We start from the raw sequence: 21,465 nt of genomic DNA on the forward strand, positions 1-21,465 counted from the left end.
CAATACGTCAATCTTGATACGCTGCCTTTAATAATGCCATGGAATCTGCTTAGTGGCGAATTGCATAATACAGAAGTTGTCTGTGTTATAGAATAGAGCGAATGAATATAGTGAAGAAGTATTTTGGAGGTTACAGATAGCTTGATTGAGCTGTTACTTGTTTAATTGTCTTTCGTGTGCATTCTCGAACTCTGACACATTGAATTTGAAAATTGTGATTCATTCTCGCAATTCGATCCAGCTTTGATGTGTATGGACTTCAAAATGTTTTTCTTTGTTTTGAAGACGGTATTGTTCGTCATTTTGAGGCTGATATTAACTTTACCACTGATTTCGAGTCCTGTAGTAAAGCGTCCTATTTTTTTCATACGTTATCCAACTAAAAATATAGTCGGTTCAAAACATCACAGATGAAGCTCGGTACAGTTACGGAAGCGATTGCGCTCGAAGCGGTGAGGCGGAGGTTAGATTCTAAGTGGGGACCTTGTTCCCACCTAACCGTTCTTCCCATTATGTAAATCGCATTTTTTTTTTGTCGTTGCATTTGTTAGCGTTGCACCACGCGTATTCAGTACATCTTTTATTTCTCCTTCGACTTGACAAAACTAAGTTGAGTTTATTTGAGCAATTTTTAATGTTGATCCATCGGTAGTTTGAAGTATGGATAAAGCATCCGTAGATTTCACCTATTCGATAAAACCAAGAAAACCACGGAAATTTTCCTGTTTACACAAAAGAACGTGACGTGGTACATCACGCTAAGCCACGTCATCATTATCTGTATTCGCTGGCGAGCGAAAAAATTCGTTCATTTCAATACGGCAGGATTCGGAAGCTGTTCGCCTGAACACGGTCTCTGTGGACTGCAGCATTTCAAGTTCATAAGTGCATCGTAGGTCACATTTTTCGCGTATTTTCCTTTCAAAAAACTGAGTATGATGAGCCATATTCGTTTTGATACTTCCAAACTCCTGCATAGTATGATAGTTGTATAGTTGTTTTTTCAAGCGAGACATTGATCTAATAAATTCACTTCATTCTATGGGGAAAATGTAGTTGGGAGGATCACTCAGCACATTTATTTCTGAACGCTCTATCTTACTTCTTCCTCCTACTAACTTTAGCTTACATTTCATAATTGATCCTCTAAGATTATGCTTAGGTCTTAGGACACCGATTGATTTAGTTATTCACTTCCAGAAATGAAAGCGCCTGAGTGGCCCCTAACTACATTTTATACACAGAAAGGTGTTGTTCGCGCTGTTTTCGTTTCAGTTCAAGGTTACTGACCGATCTTGCACTGCTTGCTCTCTTTTTATCAGAGTGATTTTTTCCTTTACTCGATTTCTTGCGTTAGTTTGGCGTAACAAGTACAAAAGCGACTAAATTTCGAAGGAAAAGGAATGAAACTATTCTGTGTAGTAGAAAGAACTGCCCGTTTGGTCACATTTCACGTTAGAATGTTTATCAACACGTGAAAACTGTTGAAATTTAAAGAAGAAGTTCTTCACCTACCGTTTTCCGTTTTAGACTGATCACATGATCTTTCCGTAATGAAAGCTCTTTGAGAAATATTATTGTTTTATATTACTAGCGATTCATTTGACGATACTCGGGTGGTTATGAGGTATACAGAAGAAGAGAGTTGTTTGTGCATATAGCGTCCTAGTTTGCCACCGCTACGGGTAAGGCAAACAAACCCGGATCACCCACGTACGAAAGGAAACCTTGCCGTACATGTATTTTGAAAACAAATGTTATCATATCAATAAATGTATCGTATTAACTAGCAGAAGTTGAGATGCTGCTAAGAACTAAAGTTAATTTTAAGAGAAATCATGTCCGCTGCAAGGATTATTGGTTGAAAAATGTCTGAAATTCTGTCAGTTTGTTATAAATATTCAACTCAAACGCTTTCAATGAAGCATTAACAGGTTTTAATAGTAATAGCTGCGCCATATATTTGCCTGATTGTGCGAATACACAATAAATCCCAAACATTCAATTTCAATGTAGAGCTACTTTCTCCTTAACCATTCATCATTGAACGGCACTTCAGTGCAACAGAATTTATTGTTTGAGTGTTTTGCCACTTGCACTCACATATTTTGTCCTATCTATCCTTTAGCTGCGTCAAAACGAGGTGAAGCTCGATGCAACCGCATAAGCAGCAGCGCTCCATGCCACGCGCTGGAGAAAGCGGTTGGAATCGAGGTGGTATCATCGCGAGATGCAGCGAAGAAAGATGCAAGCAATGCTAGGATCTTCACTCGTTCCGCCGCATGGGGCGCAGCCGCTCACGCAACTGCATTGAACTTTTTGACGTTTTGACCCGAGTATAGAAACCGTCCTGTTCTGCCCACTTTGACCTCACCAAGGACCAATAAAGTTACCATGAACCATAGCGGTTCTAAGCATTATAAAGTGAAAAACGTACAGATCTAAATAAAGCTGCTTATAGAGCAACAAAATTATGACTACAATTTAAAATGAAACCAGAGATCAAAATTATTAGTTAATTATTAAATTTAAAGCATTAAAGCAAAGCATCAGCAGCACCTATGTCTTTGCCCTTTCCTGGCTATGGTGAAGGCGGTTTTACTGAAACGTTAGCTGTTGTTAGAGATCAATACCAATCCTTGGCACAGCTTAAGCAAATCAATGAAAGCTACGTTATACCTTTTTGGAAAAGACGGAGATAACAAACTACATTGTTCCTGGTGCTTGGATCTCGCTATCTCTATTGAACTAGGGAAGTTCCACTTCACATATTGTCATTGGGAAAGTAAAAAATAAAAAAATTAGTTGCTCACTGGTTGACATTTCTACATTTGCGCCTTCTTCGGAAGTTCTTATTTGCACCGCTTCTGCAGGAAATATCCGTATTGAACTTCGGGGCTTTCCGCGGATTTACAATAACAGTCTAGGGGTACTACTATTGTTGTTATTGATATTACCTTCTCCAATTGCTTTCTCTTCCGCTCACATCTGTTTCTTTTCACACTTTGGGGCTACTTCTGTCCCTCTTAGAATATGAAACTCGTATTCTTTTTGAGAAGATCTTTGCGGAATTTCTATTAAGCCTCGTTTGTAGTCTTGCTTAAGCGTTTTCTTTAAAATATCTCTGTTCATGCAATGATCAACTTCTTTTGTAATTATTGTTTGTGTGGTTTTAGGATGTGGTTGGTAGCCTTTGCTGTGTTGGTCCTCAGTAGTGTATGTGCTGAGGAGAAGTCGGATGACAACGATGCTACACCTCAGTTTGAGATGGAAGAGGGTGTTTATATCTTACACGACAAAGATTTTGACGATTTTGTCGGTGAAAATCCCACATTTCTTGCGAAATTCTATGCCCCATGGTGGGTTTTTTAAATATCGACATTTTTTAAAGGCTTAATTTTTTGTGTCATTGCAACGGTGTTTAGTGAGCACTATGTTCCACACGATCAGCTTTCCGGCTAGCACAGAAAGTTGGAATGGTATAGAAGTGTTCTCAGAGCTGTTATCAGAAACTATTTTAAGCGATCTTTGATTATACTTTAGTCTTTTGCCTTTTGAGACCTTCACTTTACATCCTTAGTTTTTTTTAGCTTAATAGCTGACAAAAATGCTTGAAAATAATTAAGAGTTAACCGACGCACTGTGCAACTGATCCGGTACAATTAAAAGTTAACCTGCTCAATTTAACTCTCCTAAGTAGAGATTTCATTATGTGATAAAGTGCTTCAGCAGATTTTGCTTGAAGAAATTCGTAATTGTGCGCAGGGAAAGTGTCACCAGCATCTTCTAGTGAACTCTGATCCTTCTGCTACAGTTTTGCTGCGGTTTTAGTTTGCTTCTGTATTTTTTCCTGTTTGCTGAAGTCATTTTTGATCCTTTTGTCTATAGCTTATCCTCATTCTCAACCTGCCTGTTCCTGCTCGTTCACGGTTGAAGGGATCAATACATAAGACGGAAATTCGATAGGAAACCACTTAATTCACCATTAGACTAGACATAGACATTAGAATTAGACAGAAGTCTTCAATTAGGCAATATAGGTTGGGCTGAGGTGGTTGAACGCCAAGTGTCTAAACGGTACATGATTTACTAGTTTATTTATCTACAGAACTTCACGACTTCAGACTGCAAAACAACCCTATTTTATGACACAGCGGAAAAACGACGGAATATATCTCACAAATCCATCTTCTCATCATCCTCTCCTTGCTTTTTTTTTACCTTTTCTGCCGTTCTGTAGTTCTTCTTTATTTTTTTTTTCTTAAAGCGGCGTTCCCTTGGTACTTGTCGGCATAAAACTCTTATTCTTCAAATCTAGGATTTAGAAATATTAGAAGGGTTTATGAAACATTAGTTTATAGCTCACACCAGTTTGCTACAGTACAAAGCAATCGTAACAATGGAGCTAACCGTAGATCTTGTTATGTTTGCATGATACGTACGACACAGTCGAACTTATTCCAGGTGTGGTCACTGCAAGAAGCTGACTCCAGTATATGAGAAAGTAGCGGGAAAAGTGTCCATCCCGTTGGCAAAAATTGACGCCACAGTGGAAACCGAATTGGCTAAGCGTTTCGAAATTCAAGGATATCCAACATTGAAGTTCTGGAAAGATGGCGAGGGACCAATTGATTACGAAGGTGGAAGGCAAGAAGAAGGTAGCTGAGAGATTTTTATTCTTTTTTTTCTTAAGCATCGGATACAGATCGTAAGTGAAGTAAGTCCTATACAAAGTCACAAGTCTCTTGTGTCCCGTTTGTTCAGCTTTTCTTCCAAAGTAGTGAAGGAATCAGCAGTTGTATTTCAAAAAAGTATCTTACGTTACAAAACGAATAGAATGAAAGAAAGAGCTTGAAGCCCGCTGGAGTTGCGTTGGCGGTGCGCTCGAGGATTCCATCTCACTGGCTCTAATCAGACAGTAAAGGTCTTGCCAGCCGAAAAGAAAACCTTGTTCTCAGAGTCTCTTATTGAAATAGATGTTCAGAATTAAGCGAAATTTCCAACAACCGATGTTGAGGTTGTTTTGAGGTGGGATATGAACAAGATAAATCCCAAATAATGGCGCAAGGTACTCTCAACCTTTTTTATCAATATTCACTTCTTCATATCGTATGAATAACTGAGTGTTTTTTAAGTCCGTAAACCATAACCAGTCTCAATAATAGAAAAGTTAGATATGAATTATTAGAAATTCCAAATTGCAAGAGAAAATTAAGCCAGTAATGTCGTTCCTCGAAGTCTAATAATTTGAGAGGGTAGTTGGAAAGTCTTTTTATCTATTAAGGATTTGCTGTATTGCACTCGCTTACTTTGAAGAATTAAACCCCAGAATTGTGTCTTCTCAGTGTCGCACTTGAGGAATTTTGTGGTTGTTTAGAGATCATCGCATGGATCAACGAACGTACTGATCCAAACTACAAGCCACCCCCGGAGGAGGTAGTGACACTGACTTCGGAGAACTTTGATGATTTTGTTGGCAACAGTGTTCTTACTCTCGTCGAATTTTATGCTCCATGGTACGAAGAGATTTAGATTTCTCCATATTAGTATTTCTTCTAGAGAAACTCTTTAGGTGCGGCCACTGCAAAAAGTTGGCTCCGGAATACGAGAAAGCTGCCAAGATGCTAAAAGTAGGTTGTTCTTATTCATCAGCTCCTCAAATTATGGAATTAATCATTTTGTGTTGATTTTATCACGTGCAATGCCTCTATGTTATATTCGGATCAAAACGATCTGAAGCCTAGTGCACTTGCGTAATCGGCTTGAAGTGGCGCAATAGACCAAGCGGTTGCGACTGAGCAGGGATTTTCTCTTGCTGCAGTCAGATTGTAGAGATGAGTAAACGTCTTTCCGTACCCATTCCAACGGTATGATTGCAGCAAGAGATTGTTGAGGGTCTCGATCGCACCACTTCAAATCCATCATCATACCACGTTTCAGGTCGTTTTGACCTGACTGTCATCTGATTTTACACCAGGTCTGATAAGAAATCAAAATTTCCCTTCTTGAAGGTTCCAAATTCTGCCCGATTGTAACCATGGGTCTTTTTCTGTCTCTTTTTCTTTACGCCACGCGACAAAAAGCAACGAAGAAGCAGCAGTATTTTTCACAGTTCCAATGAGAATCTTGAAGATTAACCATGAAAAGGTGCAAGACGAAGGTGAAAATTTAGTACCAAAAACAACAATAAATAATTTTATCTCAGTGATCACATCAGCATTATGGCTTAAGAGATTCTGCGAGAGTTCGAAGTTAAGAGCTTTCTTTGTCTGCTTCTTGTTTTGAGATATATTGCTCGATTTAATTAATTTATTGATCAATCTGACATGTGGATATAACAGGACAGAGCCACACATCAAGAGTCCAACGTCTAAATCAAATTTTTGGACAAAGAATAATTTATCGGACTCGCAACATGACAACAACAACACAACATGAGGATCATTTGTTTTCCTCGTATTCCATACTTACTGAACCTGTTTTGTGGGATTGTGCTGAGAAGGAACTCAAGAAGCTAAGAAGGAAACTCATCTTAACATGCCTGAAACAATTTCAACAGTTTAAGAAGAATACTCATACCGAAATATTAGCATTTGGATTTGAACAGCATGGATTATCGCGAAAAAACAGCGCGTAGGGTTTGAACAAAGCAGAAAGCAGGCGCTATTCTTGTATGATGTTAAAAGATAGTTAACAAGCATTGAAGTGTTTCCGTGACTTTCGGCCCAGTGTTTATAGGAGTATTGTTTATTTTGAGTCCTTCATATTTAGGCTCAGGGTAGCCATATCAAACTCGCAAAAGTGGACGCCACTGTAGAGAAAACTCTTGCCGAGAAATATGGCGTTTCTGGCTTTCCAACACTTAAGGTCATGCGGAACGGAAGGAGGCTAGTCGTGTTCTCTATTGTTTTGATGTACTTTCAGCACTGAGATCCAAGAATTCAGATTCGAATATAAAGGTCCACGCGAAGCTTATGGAATTGTCAAATATATGACTGAACAAGCATTGCCAGCGGCGAAAAAACTAGACGGAGTCTTTGAGGTGGAAAGGTGAGTTTTTTTTTTTTACCTTTTGGATCACCAAAGTTGCACTCTCTTCAAGTCAGACTGTGCGTCTGTACATATAGTCGGATCAAAACGACATGAACCACGACTCAGTTGCGTAAGCGGCTGCGTTCGAAGCGTTGCGGTGGAGCGTGGAAGTTAGGATCAAGAGGGACTCTTGTTAACAACCCTCATCGCTGCAGCCCACGATGGCCCACCTCTACTCCAACCGCTACCTCCACCACGTCCCTTCGAGCGCAGCAACGCAGGTGAACCGTGCTTCATTTCGCTTTGACCCTGCCATGCTATATTCCTCATTCATTTCCCTTTGAGTTCTTGTTATTGAGTTGTTCTGCAGGTTCATGGTGAAGGATGATGTGACGATTATTGGGTTCTTTGCTACAGAATCTTCTTCCGCTTTTGAGGCCTTCTCTGATGCTGCGGAAATGCTTCGCGAGGTATCGTATAAACAAAACGAAAACAAACTAGCGAAAGTGTATATTTGTATGTTGATGTCGGTTACAATGATTATTGCCGGAGCCTAGAGATTTCGTCGGGATTAGTACAGAGATATGAAAAAGCCGTAATGTGAAAGCTAAAAACCTTGATAGCGGTTGATAGAAAGGGCGATTGCAGCGTTTATTTATGCATTCACGCTACAGCAACATCAGTTTTGCACATGCTTCACACTTCATAAATTTCCGACTTGACCCATTAGGACGATGCAGAATCTCTTTATTCAGGAGTTCAAATCCATGGGCTATGTATCGGATCCGAAAGCTTTCAAAAAGTACGATGCAAAACCGAATGACATCATCATCTTTTATCCTTCTCTTTTCCAAAGCAAATTCGAGCCTAAGAGCAGGACATTCAACAAGGTAACTCAAATCCGTTTACAAGTAATAGGGGAACTTTCGTAGTTAATTTGTACTCATTGGCATTCATTAACCAGAACATTCTTCGACTTTACAGGCAGGCGCTACTCCCGAAGAGCTGTTGTCGTTCTTTCGCGATCATTCTGCTCCTCTTGTCGGCAAGCGAACTAGAGTCAGTTTCTGTATGTAATTGCAGAAGCGCTAGCTATTGATAAACTAAAACTGATTTACGAATTGTTTTCACCCTTCTCTAACAATGTTAGACTTTCTTCTAGAGCAATGTCGCTACCCGATACTCTAAACTCCCACTTGTTGTCGTCTATTACAATGCAGATTTTTCGCTGCAGTACCGAGAGGGTAGCGAATACTGGCGTCAGAAAGTCCTTAATATCGCACAAAAGGTTGGTTTTTTTTTTATCACGCGGGCCTCTTATTCTCTAGCCTTCTATGTTCATTGTCAGTACTCCTTGTTGACTTTTTCCTAGTTCTTTTTTTAGTATCAAAAAGATAAGTACATCTTCGCGGTGTCTGACGAGGAGGAATTCGCTGAGGAACTCGAAAGCGTCGGTTTAGGTGTTACATCGTTCTTTTTTTTTATTAAAAGGCTGGAATATGATGCGTATTGCATTCGACCTCATGAGGATAAGTATGAACCGTTGCCGAAACGAAAGTACTCTATATAAATTGTGCAATTTAAGCGGATTCCGGACTAGAACACAACGTTATTGTGTTTGGATATGATGGCAAAAAGTATCCGATGGATCCCAACGAATTTGATGATGAGCTTGAAGAAAATTTGGAAGGTTTTATGAAGAAAATCAGTGGTGGTAAGCAAGGATATTTCTTTTTTTTGAAAATTTTCAATCTTTAAATCTCCTCAGTAATGTAAGATTATGGGTTTTTACCACAAACAAGTTGTCATCATTGCTAACTGAACGAATATCTTTAGGCAAGGCTAAAGCTTTCGTCAAATCTGCTCCCCCACCTCGTGATGATAAGGGTCCTGTACGGACGCTGGTTGGATCAAACTTTGATAAGGTGTGTATTCAGAGTAGTTATTATTTACTGAGTGTCAACAGGAAGTTTTTAATACGTAAAAGTTTCCTTCTGATAGTGAACTACTAGAAGCTGTGTTTGACGTTATAATCATTTTCCGAAATCTCTGGTGTTTTTTTTCTTCAAATTCATACTCCATTTTTTTCTACTTTTTAGATGGAGAAGCCTTGGATGTGTTTTGTTTCGTTCAAAGAGCGTTCCTATTCGTATAATTTATAATGTGAACGAAGAGAATCTTTCGACTCTATCAAACTTAGATTCGATTTTATTTCTCGCTTCTGGTTCGTAGTGCAATATTCTGTGAACATTCATACAATGTTCTTCAGATTGTTAACGATGAAAGCAAGGATGTGCTTATTGAATTCTATGCTCCATGGTGTGGTCATTGCAAGGTAACTGGTTGAAGAACTAGACACCGCCTTGTTCATCGAATTTCATCGTCTACTCTATTTTCAGGCTTTTGAGCCAAAGTACAAAGAGCTTGCAGCAAATCTGAAGAAAACGCAACCAAATCTGATTATAGCTAAAATGGACGCTACCGCTAATGATGCTCCTTCTGCATATTCAGTTGGAGGATTCCCTACCATTTACTTTGCACCTAGCGGAAAGAAAGTGAGATTTTCCTTTCAGTGAAGTAATTTTTCCGCTATCACAGCGTTCAGGTTGTCTTGTTGTTCTGAAATCATCTGTTTCAGTCAACTCCGATTAAGTACGAAGGAAATCGAGACTTGGACCACTTGACGAAATTCATGGAAAGCAACGCGGTGAAATCATTCCAGAAGAAGGAAGAACTATAGAGCCGCTTGAACATTATAGTCTTTTCTGACCTGCTTTTTGTTCGTAGGATGTTCGTAACTTGGCACGTTCCATTTCCACCTCATGTTACTGTTTTTCTAGTGAACATCTGTTGTTTCCGCAGGTCACGTAAAGTGCTTCCTGTATTTTTTATGTTGACAGCCAGTGTTGTGATTGTGCGCGGTGGCAATATTCAATTCTTGCTAAGGTGGAACTGAATTTTTCGCAATTTTCAAGTGCCGGAGTGTTGTATTTTTTCTTTCATTTCATTCGTTGTTATGCGACTTCTCAATATTTTACGTGTATAACTGTCATATGGTTGTCGTAATAAAAGCCTTCTATTCAATTTGGTTTTTGTTACCTTTATGATTTATCAGCACAACAGCACTCACTTTTCCTTTCATAATAGCATTTTGCGAGTTGGTGATTTCTTGATTATTTTGCGATTGGCTACTCACACCCCTGTTGTTGTCGAGATCCTACGCCAGTGATTCTTATGCATCATGAAATTTTCGAAGGCCATGTTCAACAAGATGTAAGTATGACGCGATCCGGTTGTCATGAGCCCTCTTTTCCTTACTTCATCTTTTTGGGTGCGTATCGAACCCAAAACTAAACTAGGAATGCAAAACTTTGTTAAATAAGGACCACTTACCTCTTACTTACCTTACTCTCTACTTATACGGAGGAAAGTATGAAAAATGTTCAGTTGTTTGTGCCCTAAAAGCTATAGCTTACACTCACTTTTATTCACACCTTTCAAAAGTTTGAGTGAAAGTTTCTTGAATTGCGAAAGCAAGGGGCGAAACTCTGATTTTAGATGGTGGTTGGGACTTTTCTTGAGGTGAATGGCCATTAATGGTAACTTTTGTTAGTGCTCCTCCTATATTTCGTGCAGAAAGTCCATGCGCCTCGACCAGAGTCCACGGCGCCCACATGTGGCGAAGTTTACTCACATTAAGGGCATCACCCCACGAATCTGGGGTGATACGGGTTTCAGGTGGGTTATGCCTAATTGCACTGCGCTACCCTTGTGCCGCACCCCGCCTGCGATTCGTCCTAATGGGTTTTCGACGAATCGCAGGCGGTCCCTTTCCAACGATACAGGGAGAAACGGACGGAATCACCCTCTTCCCCACAATCTACGACCCCGTATAGGCATAACCCACCTGAAACTCGTATCACCCCACATTCGTGGGGTGATGTTTTTAATCTGCGCAGTCTCGTTTGGGCCATGCTTTCCCATCCACCGTACAGTCCGGCCATTGCCATGCCCGACTACCACTTGGCTCATGATCTGGAAGAACACCAATTCTTTGATGAGGATAATCTCAAAACCGATTTTCAGTCGATAGTCAAATTTAAGCAGCAAGCAATTTAAGCAGCAAAGCATTTAAGCGTCAGAGCCTGGAAAGTAAGAGCATTTGCAATATATCCTCTCAAATGCGTCATCCAGAACAAGTCATCATCCCCTAAGATATCACACCCGGAAACAAAATCAAAAGAGTTCAAATCGTTGGCCCTATCTCAGTAGCCGCGTTGCCGCGATGGTAGCGGATATCCGCGTGGTGCAATCGCTCTGCTAATACTAATTAGGATGTGACCTGTATATGACCCGGTAGATCAAAACCCGCAAAGGTCTTGATCCAGAGCCAGCTCGTTGGTCACGGCTAAGCACTCTTCCTTTCCATTCATTTTTGGACCTTTTGCATTTATCAAAACGATTCTAAAATTCTGCGAGCTATAATTTCGGGCTCGTACTGTAGGATCGTGGCAGCTATGCAGGAAGGAACATTTTCATGACATTGTCTGCGGTGAGCTCCAAGGGGAGTTGCTGCATTCGATTAATTCACCCCATTTACATGTTGTTGCCTTCCCTGGCAGTCGCCTTCCGTCCCGAAAAGGCATGTTCGTACTTCTGGATTTTCAGTCATTCTTTGATCGCAATTCCGTGAAATCTCCACAGAAAAGAAATCTACAGTGATTGAAAACTAAATGTGGGAGAATAAATAGTTTGCAAATGAAATGTAGCAGTGCAACAGGAATTAGTTCCTAGCCTGGGGCCGCGTATACAAGTCTGATTGTTACCTACTCATTGTGATTCTGCTTTCACTAAAAGCAATCAGCCATTGGAGTATGCCGTCTGGACACATACGAATTATATTATCTGACAATTATACTACGCAAATTTTCCAAATATTGCAAAAAGGTGCTGTCGTCCAGCACATTGCCAGAGCCCATACTCTCACATGTCATATGCCTGGTAAAATGTAGTTGATGGAGGTTCACTCTGACGCACCCAAAGCGAACTGTTTTTCTACTGTATTTGGTGCGATTATTTGATGTTTGATTTGTGGCGGGAACTTCCACTGCCCCAGTACTATACCTGCACTCAGAGCGCGAAAAAGTTATGGAGCACAACAGGAACATGCCCCCACACAAGGGCACGATGCACCATGTTGCTGGTCGGGGTTCGGTCTCGATTAGAGGGGCTCTCTCTGGTGGTCAGTGAACCAGCTCCTCCTTTCCGCTTACGCTACCCAGCGGTATCCTGACCCTGACCTCGGGCCGCCTGTGTTTCGTAAGTCATCTCCTGCTCCAGTACCGCTACATTGCATGTTTATTAGGTTCTCTATTATGACATACTACGTTATCCTGTGAGGAGATGGGAATTCATATGGACTCTACTTAGTTGGAGAGAATGACCATGTGGACCATGCCACTAGCGCTGCCGCGTGCCACCAAGGCATTTGGCAACGGCATGGCTCTCCCTACTTTGCCGTGATCCACCTTTAACTTCCCCAGATGTTACACCACTTTTCCCAGCGCGTTCTGTGCACGTGCACACTATTCTTCCAACATGATACACAACAAAGCACCACTACACAAACGCGAGGCGAATACAAAGGAGCGATACCGCGAGTAGCAAGCCTACTGCGTTACGAAATCAATTTCAAAAGAAACGAAAAGAAACAGACAGGTGACTGGCAAAGCGGCTCCTTTATATAGCCTGGGCTCGAGTAGGCGGAGCTCCGCGGGAGGCAGCAGCCAATGCGCCAGCTCGCTAGCAAAAGCGCGTGCCTTTGGCTACCGAGCGCGGTTAGCAATGCTCTCGGCCAGGCTTTGATCGTGAGGAGCAATGCGAGTCGCGACACTCCCCACGAGCACAAAGAACGGCATGGGCAACACCGTTGGTAACGGCGTAGCATTGAGGAGCTAGGACATGGATCTTTTTAGCCTACGTATATAATGTTCCATATGCTTTCCCACAACAGGCGGTACAACTATCAATTAAACACTATCACCACTACCAAGTAAATAAGTGGACAAAGTATAAACATAATAATGGCAATAAAGCTGAAGGTTAAATACAAAGGTTAAATATGTGCGTAATAAAGTAAATACAATAAGTGAATAATGTGCAAAAAGAACATGCAAAACTTCAAAGGTTACCAAGTGGTTAAATACATATTAAAGGAGTAACTAACTATATACAATATGTACATAGCGCAAGAAAGGCGAGAGGACTTGGCCTCATCTCCAGCAGGGATGAACAAATCATCCTGCACATACACATGGGGATTCCATTCCCTCATATAACTCGTTCAGGCAGCTAACTGCTGTACTACCATACTCACGCCAATCTTTCGATCTCCAGAGCTACAATACAAAGATAAGCGAAGTATTGCGTTACAATCGTCACAATCAGAACAAAGTTACTGAGGTGACGCTTTCGACAATCAATCAATGCGAATCCTGATCGTACTGCTCGTCGATCTTGCTAAACGTCTAAATCGGGTGCTCGTCTGAGTCGGGTATTTATCTAAATCAGGTATTATTCTACGTCTAAGTCTCATTCAACCTTCGATTTAGTAGCGATACCCTCCCCTCGGAGGGGATGATGATGGTGAACGAGAAGGTTGGCTGAAACTTCGACGTCGCGGGTAATCCTGCGGTCTTCTGCAAATCCGACCTGGCGGTGGCCATTGGTAAGTCCGTCTGGCGATTTCTTGGTAGAACTTCCTTGCGGGCATACATCCGACTCGACATGCGGATTATTAACACAGAAAGCCGGATGATGGCCAGGCATACGGCAGTAAGCGCAATTGTCGACACGAATGCAATCACCGAAGTGATTGCGAAGGCAATTAGAACAACTGCGATAATCTTCTGTCATATACACTCGCTCCTACAGAATCCTATAATTTGGGCATTCCGCACTCCAATGCGTATTACCGAGGCAAAATGCACAAGGTGTCTGTGTCATGGTTCTCGATGGGCTTTGGCGTTCGGAGTGCACACTACATGATCTAACTGAGGGCGGATGTCGAAAACGTATCTTAGCACGGTCCAGAGATTCCCTCGCTCTTAACTGCGGTTCAGCCTGGCTAGTGCCTTCGCCGAAATGCGAACGATTTGACGGTAGTCCAGCCTCCCCCCGCAGCGAGGATGTTGATAGGGACTTAGGTTTTGTGCGTAGGGAACTAGGTATGGACGAACTTTGTTTAGGTAAAGCTAATTCTACCGAGAGCTCCATGGACTTATCCGATTGTGAATTTGACTGCCGTTCTTTCTTACCTGCTTCCGTTGCTACTCTGATGTCTTGATGAGGCTTTTAAGAAGAAATAGAACGGCGAAAGTCTGCTAACGTAGGATCCGAGGTTTTCGCGAATTTAGTCACTACATTAAGCGCTTTCGAGGCGGTAGGCGCTACGGTTGCATTACTGTCCCCAGAGGATTCGGAGGTATTTTCCTTACCCAAAGAGGGATCTACAGATGAAGCGGCTGTTAACCTACGCGGTGACACGTCTTCTGTGGGCATCCATAATGCTGCATTCTTACCCACCTTAGGTTGTTCTTTCGCGGCTGCGGGCTTCTTCGTCACACCTTGAGTCACATTGGGTTCAGTTGGCGTTAGAATCTGCGAGGCGACAGTGACTACTACGGGTGGTTTCGCTACCGATTCAGATCTCACAGGTGGTGGTAGTGAAGCAGAACTTGTTGCTGATCTACTATATTCCCTAACAACCTCCGGAAGAAGCGGTCCTTCTACAACTTGCAGGTATTCCTAAGTCACAGTTGTGCGCAGGGCCTTTTCGTAATTGGATTGCCACCAACGCAGTGATTGCGTATACGTTTCTGGGTAGGTTACCTGTTTGAGGTGGGACAAGCAAACATTGATAGTCTTCGTCCAGCAGTGTAGTATAACGGTGCTGATGGTAGAGCACGTGCATCAACTGGAACGCTTCCAGAGTGCGTATTAATCGAGTAGCATGTGCCAAAATGGCTGCTAAACTCATCAGCGCTTCTCGAAGTACGTCTTCTGTAACGTGGAAGACTTCCAATCCAACGTGGCGCGCATATAATCTTGATCTTCTGGAGGACTTATAAAACGAGGCAGCATTAGTTCTTGAAGCAAATCGCGCTGAACTGTGATTGCAGTGATGAAGTGTTGCAATTCATGGATCCAAGCCATGAGGACAGTATAGCGGATTTGATGCGCGGGCTTGCAAACGATTAAGGGACCTACACTTTGAAGCGCTAAAATGGCGGCATCGCAAATGGTTTTCAGCTGCCGCACATAGTGGACTATTCGTCCAACCTGCTCTCGCTCCACTTCCGGAGTCGTTTCTACCTCCGGAGGGCTTTCTACCAAGGATGGAATCTGCGACCTGATGGAGTTGGTTCGCGCTATATACTCATACACTATGTGTTGCTGATGCGCAGTTAATTCCTCTACAGTATGCGTTATGATGTAAGAAGCAGCATGCTCAGTAACCGTCAATGTTGGAAAAAAGTAATGCGCATAAGGATTCGTCTTAAAGGGTGTGTCCTTCCCTCCGCGTTTGACCTTTCGAGGGTTTGTCTCCGCTGTCGCTCTATTGTCGCAATGATCTCTCTCAATTCCAGTTCTTTAGAAGCTGAAATGAGGTTGCGACGTGCTTCTTCTTGCGTGAGCGACGTTATCCTCCGTTTGATGTCTGGCGTCATAGATGTTGACATGATGTTTATGCCTGATGGAGGACTCGCCGGTGTTTGTGTGGCCGCTTGCTTATGCGTAAGCGTTACAGGTGACTTGGATGCTGCTTGCGCTACGCACTGCGCGCTGTCTAGAGCGATAGAGGTGGTCAATTGCGCTAAAGACAATGATGTTAGGCGAGTGCGAGAGAGAGAGTGAGTATAGGTAGAGGAGGCAAGAACAGATGGAACAGATTGCGATGTTACGACGGCGATAGGCTCTTCATGACTTTCACAACTCGATGCTCGATGATGAAAGAACGTCGGGATCATTCACTTGATCATTCCTTTCTACTGTCCTCAAAATCTTTTTAGTTTTGAGCGATGAGCGCTTTACCAAGCAAGATAGCGGTGTCGCGTAATAAGATGTTGTAATAAAGACTAAGATTTTGTAGGCGGTAGAAATGAATAAGAAGTTATGGATGAAGCTCAACTTGACGTTTTACGTTTTAGACTGTAATTCGCAGATTATGCGAAAGAATCAAAAAGGAACAAACTATAGCTTCATGCGTAGCTTCCTAGCAAGAATGGACAACAAAGTAGTCGAACAGTAAAATATAATACGGTTGAAGAAGAATATATGATCCTTCATACCTGTTATTGACGATTGCGCGTACGCATCCTGCTGTTGCGACTCAGATATTCCGCCGTATGCCCAATCTGAGGGCAAGCAGAAGAAAGCTCAACTGAGTCGCCGACAGCAGGATGCGTACGCGCAATCGTCAATAACAGGTATGAAGGATCATATATTCTTCTTCAACCGTATTATATTTTACTGTTCGACTACTTTGTTGTCCATTCTTGCTAGGAAGCTACGCATGAAGCTATAGTTTGTTCCTTTTTGATTCTTTCGCATAATCTGCGAATTACAGTCTAAAACGTAAAACGTCAAGTTGAGCTTCATCCATAACTTCTTATTCATTTCTACCGCCTACAAAATCTTAGTCTTTATTACAACATCTTATTACGCGACACCGCTATCTTGCTTGGTAAAGCGCTCATCGCTCAAAACTAAAAAGATTTTGAGGACGGTAGAAAGGAATGATCAAGTGAATGATCCCGACGTTCTTTCGGCATCGAGTTGTGAAAGACATGAAGAGCCTATCGCCGTCGTAACATCGCAACCTGTTCCATCTGTTCTTGCCTCCTCTACCTATACTCACCCTCTCTCACACTCGCCTAACATTCCATCATTGTCTTTAGCGCAATTGACCACCTCTATCGCTCTAGACAGCGCGCAGTGCGTAGCGCAAGCAGCATCCAAGTCACCTGTAACGCTTACGCATAAGCAAGCGGCCACACAAACACCGGCGAGTCCTCCATCAGGCATAAACATCATGTCAACATCTATGACGCCAGACATCAAACGGAGGATAACGTCGCTCACGCAAGAAGAAGCACGTCGCAACCTCATTTCAGCTTCTAAAGAACTGGAATTGAGAGAGATCATTGCGACAATAGAGCGACAGCGGAGACAAACCCTCGAAAGGTCAAACGCGGAGGGAAGGACACACCCTTTAAGACGAATCCTTATGCGCATTACTTTTTTCCAACATTGACGGTTACTGAGCATGCTGCTTCTTACATCATAACGCATACTGTAGAGGAATTAACTGCGCATCAGCAACACATAGTGTATGAGTATATAGCGCGAACCAACTCCATCAGGTCGCAGATTCCATCCTTGGTAGAAAGCCCTCCGGAGATAGAAACGACTCCGGAAGTGGAGCGAGAGCAGGTTGGACGAATAGTCCACTATGTGCGACAGCTGAAAACCATTTGCGATGCCGCCATTTAGGCGTTTCAAAGTGTAGGTACCTTAATCGTTTGCAAGCCCGCGCATCAAATCCGCTATACTGTCCTCATGGCTTGGATCCATGAATCCCAACACTTCATCACTGCAATCACAGTTCAGCGCGATTCGCTTCAAGAACTAATGCTGCCTCGTTTTATAAGTCCTCCAGAAGATCAAGATTATATGCGCGCCACGTTGGATTGGAAGTCTTCCACGTTACAGAAGACGTACTTCGAGAAGCGCTGATGAGTTTAGCAGCCATTTTGGCACATGCTACTCGATTAATACGCACTCTGGAAGCGTTCCAGTTGATGCACGTGCTCTACCATCAGCACCGTTATACTACACTGCTGGACGAAGACTATCAATGTTTGCTTGTCCCACCTCAAACAGGTAACCTACCCAGAAACGTATACGCAATCACTGCGTTGGTGGCAATCCAATTACGAAAAGGCCCTGCGCACAACTGTGACTTAGGAATACCTGCAAGTTGTAGAAGGACCGCTTCTTCCGGAGGTTGTTAGGGAATATAGTAGATCAGCAACAAGTTCTGCTTCACTACCACCACCTGTGAGATCTGAATCGGTAGCGAAACCACCCGTAGTAGTCACTGTCGCCTCGCAGATTCTAACGCCAACTGAACCCAATGTGACTCAAGGTGTGACGAAGAAGCCCGCAGCCGCGAAAGAACAACCTAAGGTGGGTAAGAATGCAGCATTATGGATGCCCACAGAAGACGTGTCACCGCGTAGGTTAACAGCCGCTTCATCTGTAGATCCCTCATTGGGTAAGGAAAATACTTCCGAATCCTCTGGGGACAGTAATGCAACCGTAGCGCCTACCGCCTCGAAAGCGCTTAATGTAGTGACTAAATTTGCGAAAACCTCGGATCCTACGTTAGCAGACTTTCGCCGTTCTATTTCTTCTCAAAAGCCTCATCAAGACATCAGAGTAGCGACGGAAGCAGGTAAGAAAGAACGGCAGTCAAATTCACAATCGGGTAAGTCCATGGAGCTCTCGGTAGAATTAGCTTTACCTAAACAAAGTTCATCCATACCTAGTTCCCTACGAACAAAACCTAAGTCCCTATCAACATCCTCGTTGCGGGGGGAGGCTGGACTACCGTCCAATCGTTCGCATTTCGGCGAAGGCACTAGCCAGGCTGAACCGCAGTTTAGAGCGAGGGAATCTCTGGACCGTGCTAAGGTACGTTTTCGACATCCGCCCTCAGTTAGATCATGTAGTGTGCACTCCGAACGCCAAGGCCCATCGAGAACCATGGTACAGACACCTTGTGCATTTTGCCTCGGTAATACGCATTGGAGTGCGGAATGCCCAAATTATAGGATTCTGTAGGAGCGAGTGTATATGACAGAAGATTATCGCAGTTGTTCTAATTGCCTTCGCGATCACTTCGGTGATTGCATTCGTGTCGACAATTGCGCTTACTGCCGTATGCCTGGCCATCATCCGGCTTTCTGTGTTAATAATCCGCATTTCAAGTCGGATGTATGCCCGCAAGGCAGTTCTACCAAGAAATCGCCAGACGGACTTACCAATGGCCACCGCCAGGTCGGATTTGCAGAAAACCGCAGGATTACCCGCGACGTCGAAGTTTTAGCCAACTTTCTCGTTCACCATCATCATCCCCTCCGAGGGGAGGGTATCGCTACTAAATCGAAGGTTGAATGAGACTTAGACGTAGACTAATACCTGGTTTAGATAAATACCCGACTTAGACGAGCACCCGATTTAGACGTCTAGCAAGATCGACGAGCAGTACGATCAGGATTCGCATTGATTGATTGTCGCAAGCGTCACCTCAGTAACTTTGTTCTGATTGTGACGATTGTAACGCAATACTTCGCTTATCTTTGTATTATAGCTCTGGAGATCAAAAGATTGGCGTGAGTATGGTAGAACAGCAGTTAGCCGCCTGAACGAGTTATATGAGGGAATGGAATCCCCATGTGTATGTGCAGGATGATTTGTTCATCCCTGCTGGAGATGAGGCCAAATCCTCTCGCCTTTCTTGCGCCATGTACATATTGTATATAGTTAGTTACTCCTTTAGTATGTATTTAACCACTTGGTAACCTTTGAAGTTTTGCATGTTCTTTTTGCACATTATTCACTTATTGTATTTACTTTATTACGCACACATTTAACCTTTGTATTTAACCTTTAGCTTTATTGCCATTATTATGTTTATACTTTGTTCACTTATTTACTTGGTAGTGGTGATAGTGTTTAATTAATAGTTGTACCGTCTGTTGTGGGAAAGCATATAGAACATTATATACGTAGGCTAAAAAGATCCATGTCCTAGCTCCTCAATGCTACGCCGTTACCAACGGTGTTGCCCATGCCGTTCTTTGTGCTCGTGGGGAGTGTCGTGACTCGCATTGCTCCTCACGATCAAAGCCTGGCCGAGAGCATTGCTAACCGCGCTCGGTAGCCAAAGGCACGCGCTCTTACTAGCGAGCTGGCGCATTGGCTGCTGCCTCCCGCGGAGCTCCGCCTACTCGAGCCCAGGCTATATAAAGGAGCCGCTTTGCCAGTCACCTGTCTGTTTCTTTTCGTTTCTTTTGAAATTGATTTCGTAACGCAGTAGGCTTGGTACTCGCGGTATCGCTCCTTTGTATTCGCCTCGCGTTTGTGTAGTGGTGCTTTGTTGTGTATCATGTTGGAAGAATAGTGTGCACGTGCACAGCACGTGCTGGGAAAAGTGGTGTAACATCTGGGAAAGTTAGAAGTGGATCACAGCAAAGCAGGGAGAGCCACGCCGTTGCCAAATGCCTTGGTGGCACGCGGCGGCGCTAGTGGTATGGTCCACATGGTCATTCTCCCCAACTAAGTAGAGTCCATATGAATTCCCATCTCCTCACAGAATAACGTAGTATGTCATAATAGAGAAGCTAATAAGCATGCAATGTAGCGGTACTGGAGCAGGAGATGACTTACGAAACACAGGCGGCCCGAGGTCAGGGTCAGGATACCACTGGGTAGCGTAAGCGGAAAGGAGGAGCGGGTTCACTGATCACCGGAGAGAGCCCCTCTAATCGAGACCGAACCCCGACTAGCAACATGGCGCATCGTGCCCTTGTGTGGGGAGATGTTTCTGTTGTGCTCCATAACTTTTTCGCGCTCTGAGTGCAGGTATAGTACTGGGGCAGTGGTAGTTCCCGCCACAGATCACATCAAATAATCGCACCAAATACAGTAGAAAAGCAGTTCGCTTTGGGTGCGTCAGAGTGAACCTCCATCAACTACATTTTACCAGGCATATGACATGTGAGAGTATGGGCTCTGGCAATGTGCTGGACGACAGCACCTTTTTGCAATATTTGGAAAATTTGCGTAATATAATTGTCAGATAATATAATTCGTATGTGTCCAAACGGCATACTCCAATGGCTGATTGCTTTTAGTGAAAGCAGAATCACAACGAGTAGGTAACAATCGGACTTGTATACGCGGCCCCAGGCTAGCAACTAATTCCTGTTGCACTGCTAAATTTCATTTGCAAACTATTTATTCTCCCACATTTTGTTTTCAATCACTGTAGATTTCTTTTCTGTGGAGATTTCACGGAATTGCGATCAAAGAATGACTGAAAATCCAGAAGTGCGAACATGCCTTTTCGGGAGGGAAGGCGACTGCCAGGGAAGGCAACAACATCTAAATGGGGTGAATTAATCGAATGCAGCAACTCCCCTTGGAGCTCACCGCAGACAATGTCATGAAAATGTTCCTTTCTGCATAGCTGCCACGATCCTACAGTACGAACCCGAAATTATAGCTCGCAGAATTTTAGAATCGTTTTGATAAATGCAAAAGGTCCAAAAATGAATGGAAAGGAAGAGTGCTTAGCCGTGACCA

The 21,465-nt window shown here is 43.1% G+C and overlaps 3 protein-coding genes across 5 annotated transcripts; 2 read left to right on the plus strand and 1 right to left on the minus strand.

Moving 5' to 3' along the window:
- Window positions 1–410: 410 nt before the first annotated feature.
- RB195_009049 (uncharacterized protein) lies at window positions 411–9,772 on the plus strand (the record flags this gene model as incomplete). Of its 2 annotated transcripts, XM_064195866.1 has the most annotated exons (18): window positions 411–452; window positions 738–892; window positions 3,177–3,359; window positions 4,465–4,658; window positions 5,378–5,516; window positions 5,573–5,630; window positions 6,772–6,887; window positions 6,946–7,050; window positions 7,403–7,502; window positions 7,788–7,922; window positions 8,017–8,091; window positions 8,195–8,320; window positions 8,417–8,492; window positions 8,618–8,746; window positions 8,869–8,957; window positions 9,302–9,367; window positions 9,432–9,587; window positions 9,671–9,772. In XM_064195866.1, the coding sequence occupies 18 exons, from the start codon at window positions 411–413 to the stop codon at window positions 9,770–9,772; spliced, it is 2,046 nt and encodes a 681-aa protein (XP_064047010.1). The 2 variants fall into 2 exon arrangements, with proteins under 2 accessions (XP_064047010.1, XP_064047011.1); XM_064195865.1 differs by lacking the exons at window positions 411–452; window positions 738–892 and having other exon boundaries at window positions 3,178–3,359.
- A 4,613-nt stretch (window positions 9,773–14,385) lies between these two features.
- On the minus strand, window positions 14,386–15,070 carry RB195_009050 (uncharacterized protein; the record flags this gene model as incomplete). Its single annotated transcript, XM_013449341.2, has 2 exons — window positions 14,386–14,819; window positions 14,923–15,070. The coding sequence occupies 2 exons, from the start codon at window positions 15,068–15,070 to the stop codon at window positions 14,386–14,388; spliced, it is 582 nt and encodes a 193-aa protein (XP_013304795.2).
- Window positions 15,071–15,696: 626 nt separating this feature from the next.
- On the plus strand, window positions 15,697–20,028 carry RB195_009051 (uncharacterized protein; the record flags this gene model as incomplete). Of its 2 annotated transcripts, none has more annotated exons than XM_064195867.1 (5): window positions 15,697–15,841; window positions 16,428–16,520; window positions 17,806–17,976; window positions 18,080–18,789; window positions 19,891–20,028. In XM_064195867.1, the coding sequence occupies 5 exons, from the start codon at window positions 15,697–15,699 to the stop codon at window positions 20,026–20,028; spliced, it is 1,257 nt and encodes a 418-aa protein (XP_064047012.1). The 2 variants fall into 2 exon arrangements, with proteins under 2 accessions (XP_064047012.1, XP_064047013.1); XM_064195868.1 differs by lacking the exons at window positions 16,428–16,520; window positions 19,891–20,028 and adding exons at window positions 16,816–17,277; window positions 18,940–19,275 and having other exon boundaries at window positions 15,748–15,944; window positions 17,753–17,976.
- Window positions 20,029–21,465: the final 1,437 nt, after the last annotated feature.

This window comes from Necator americanus, chromosome III, assembly GCF_031761385.1.
Source record: "Necator americanus strain Aroian chromosome III, whole genome shotgun sequence".
Lineage (NCBI taxonomy): Eukaryota > Metazoa > Nematoda > Chromadorea > Rhabditida > Ancylostomatidae > Necator > Necator americanus.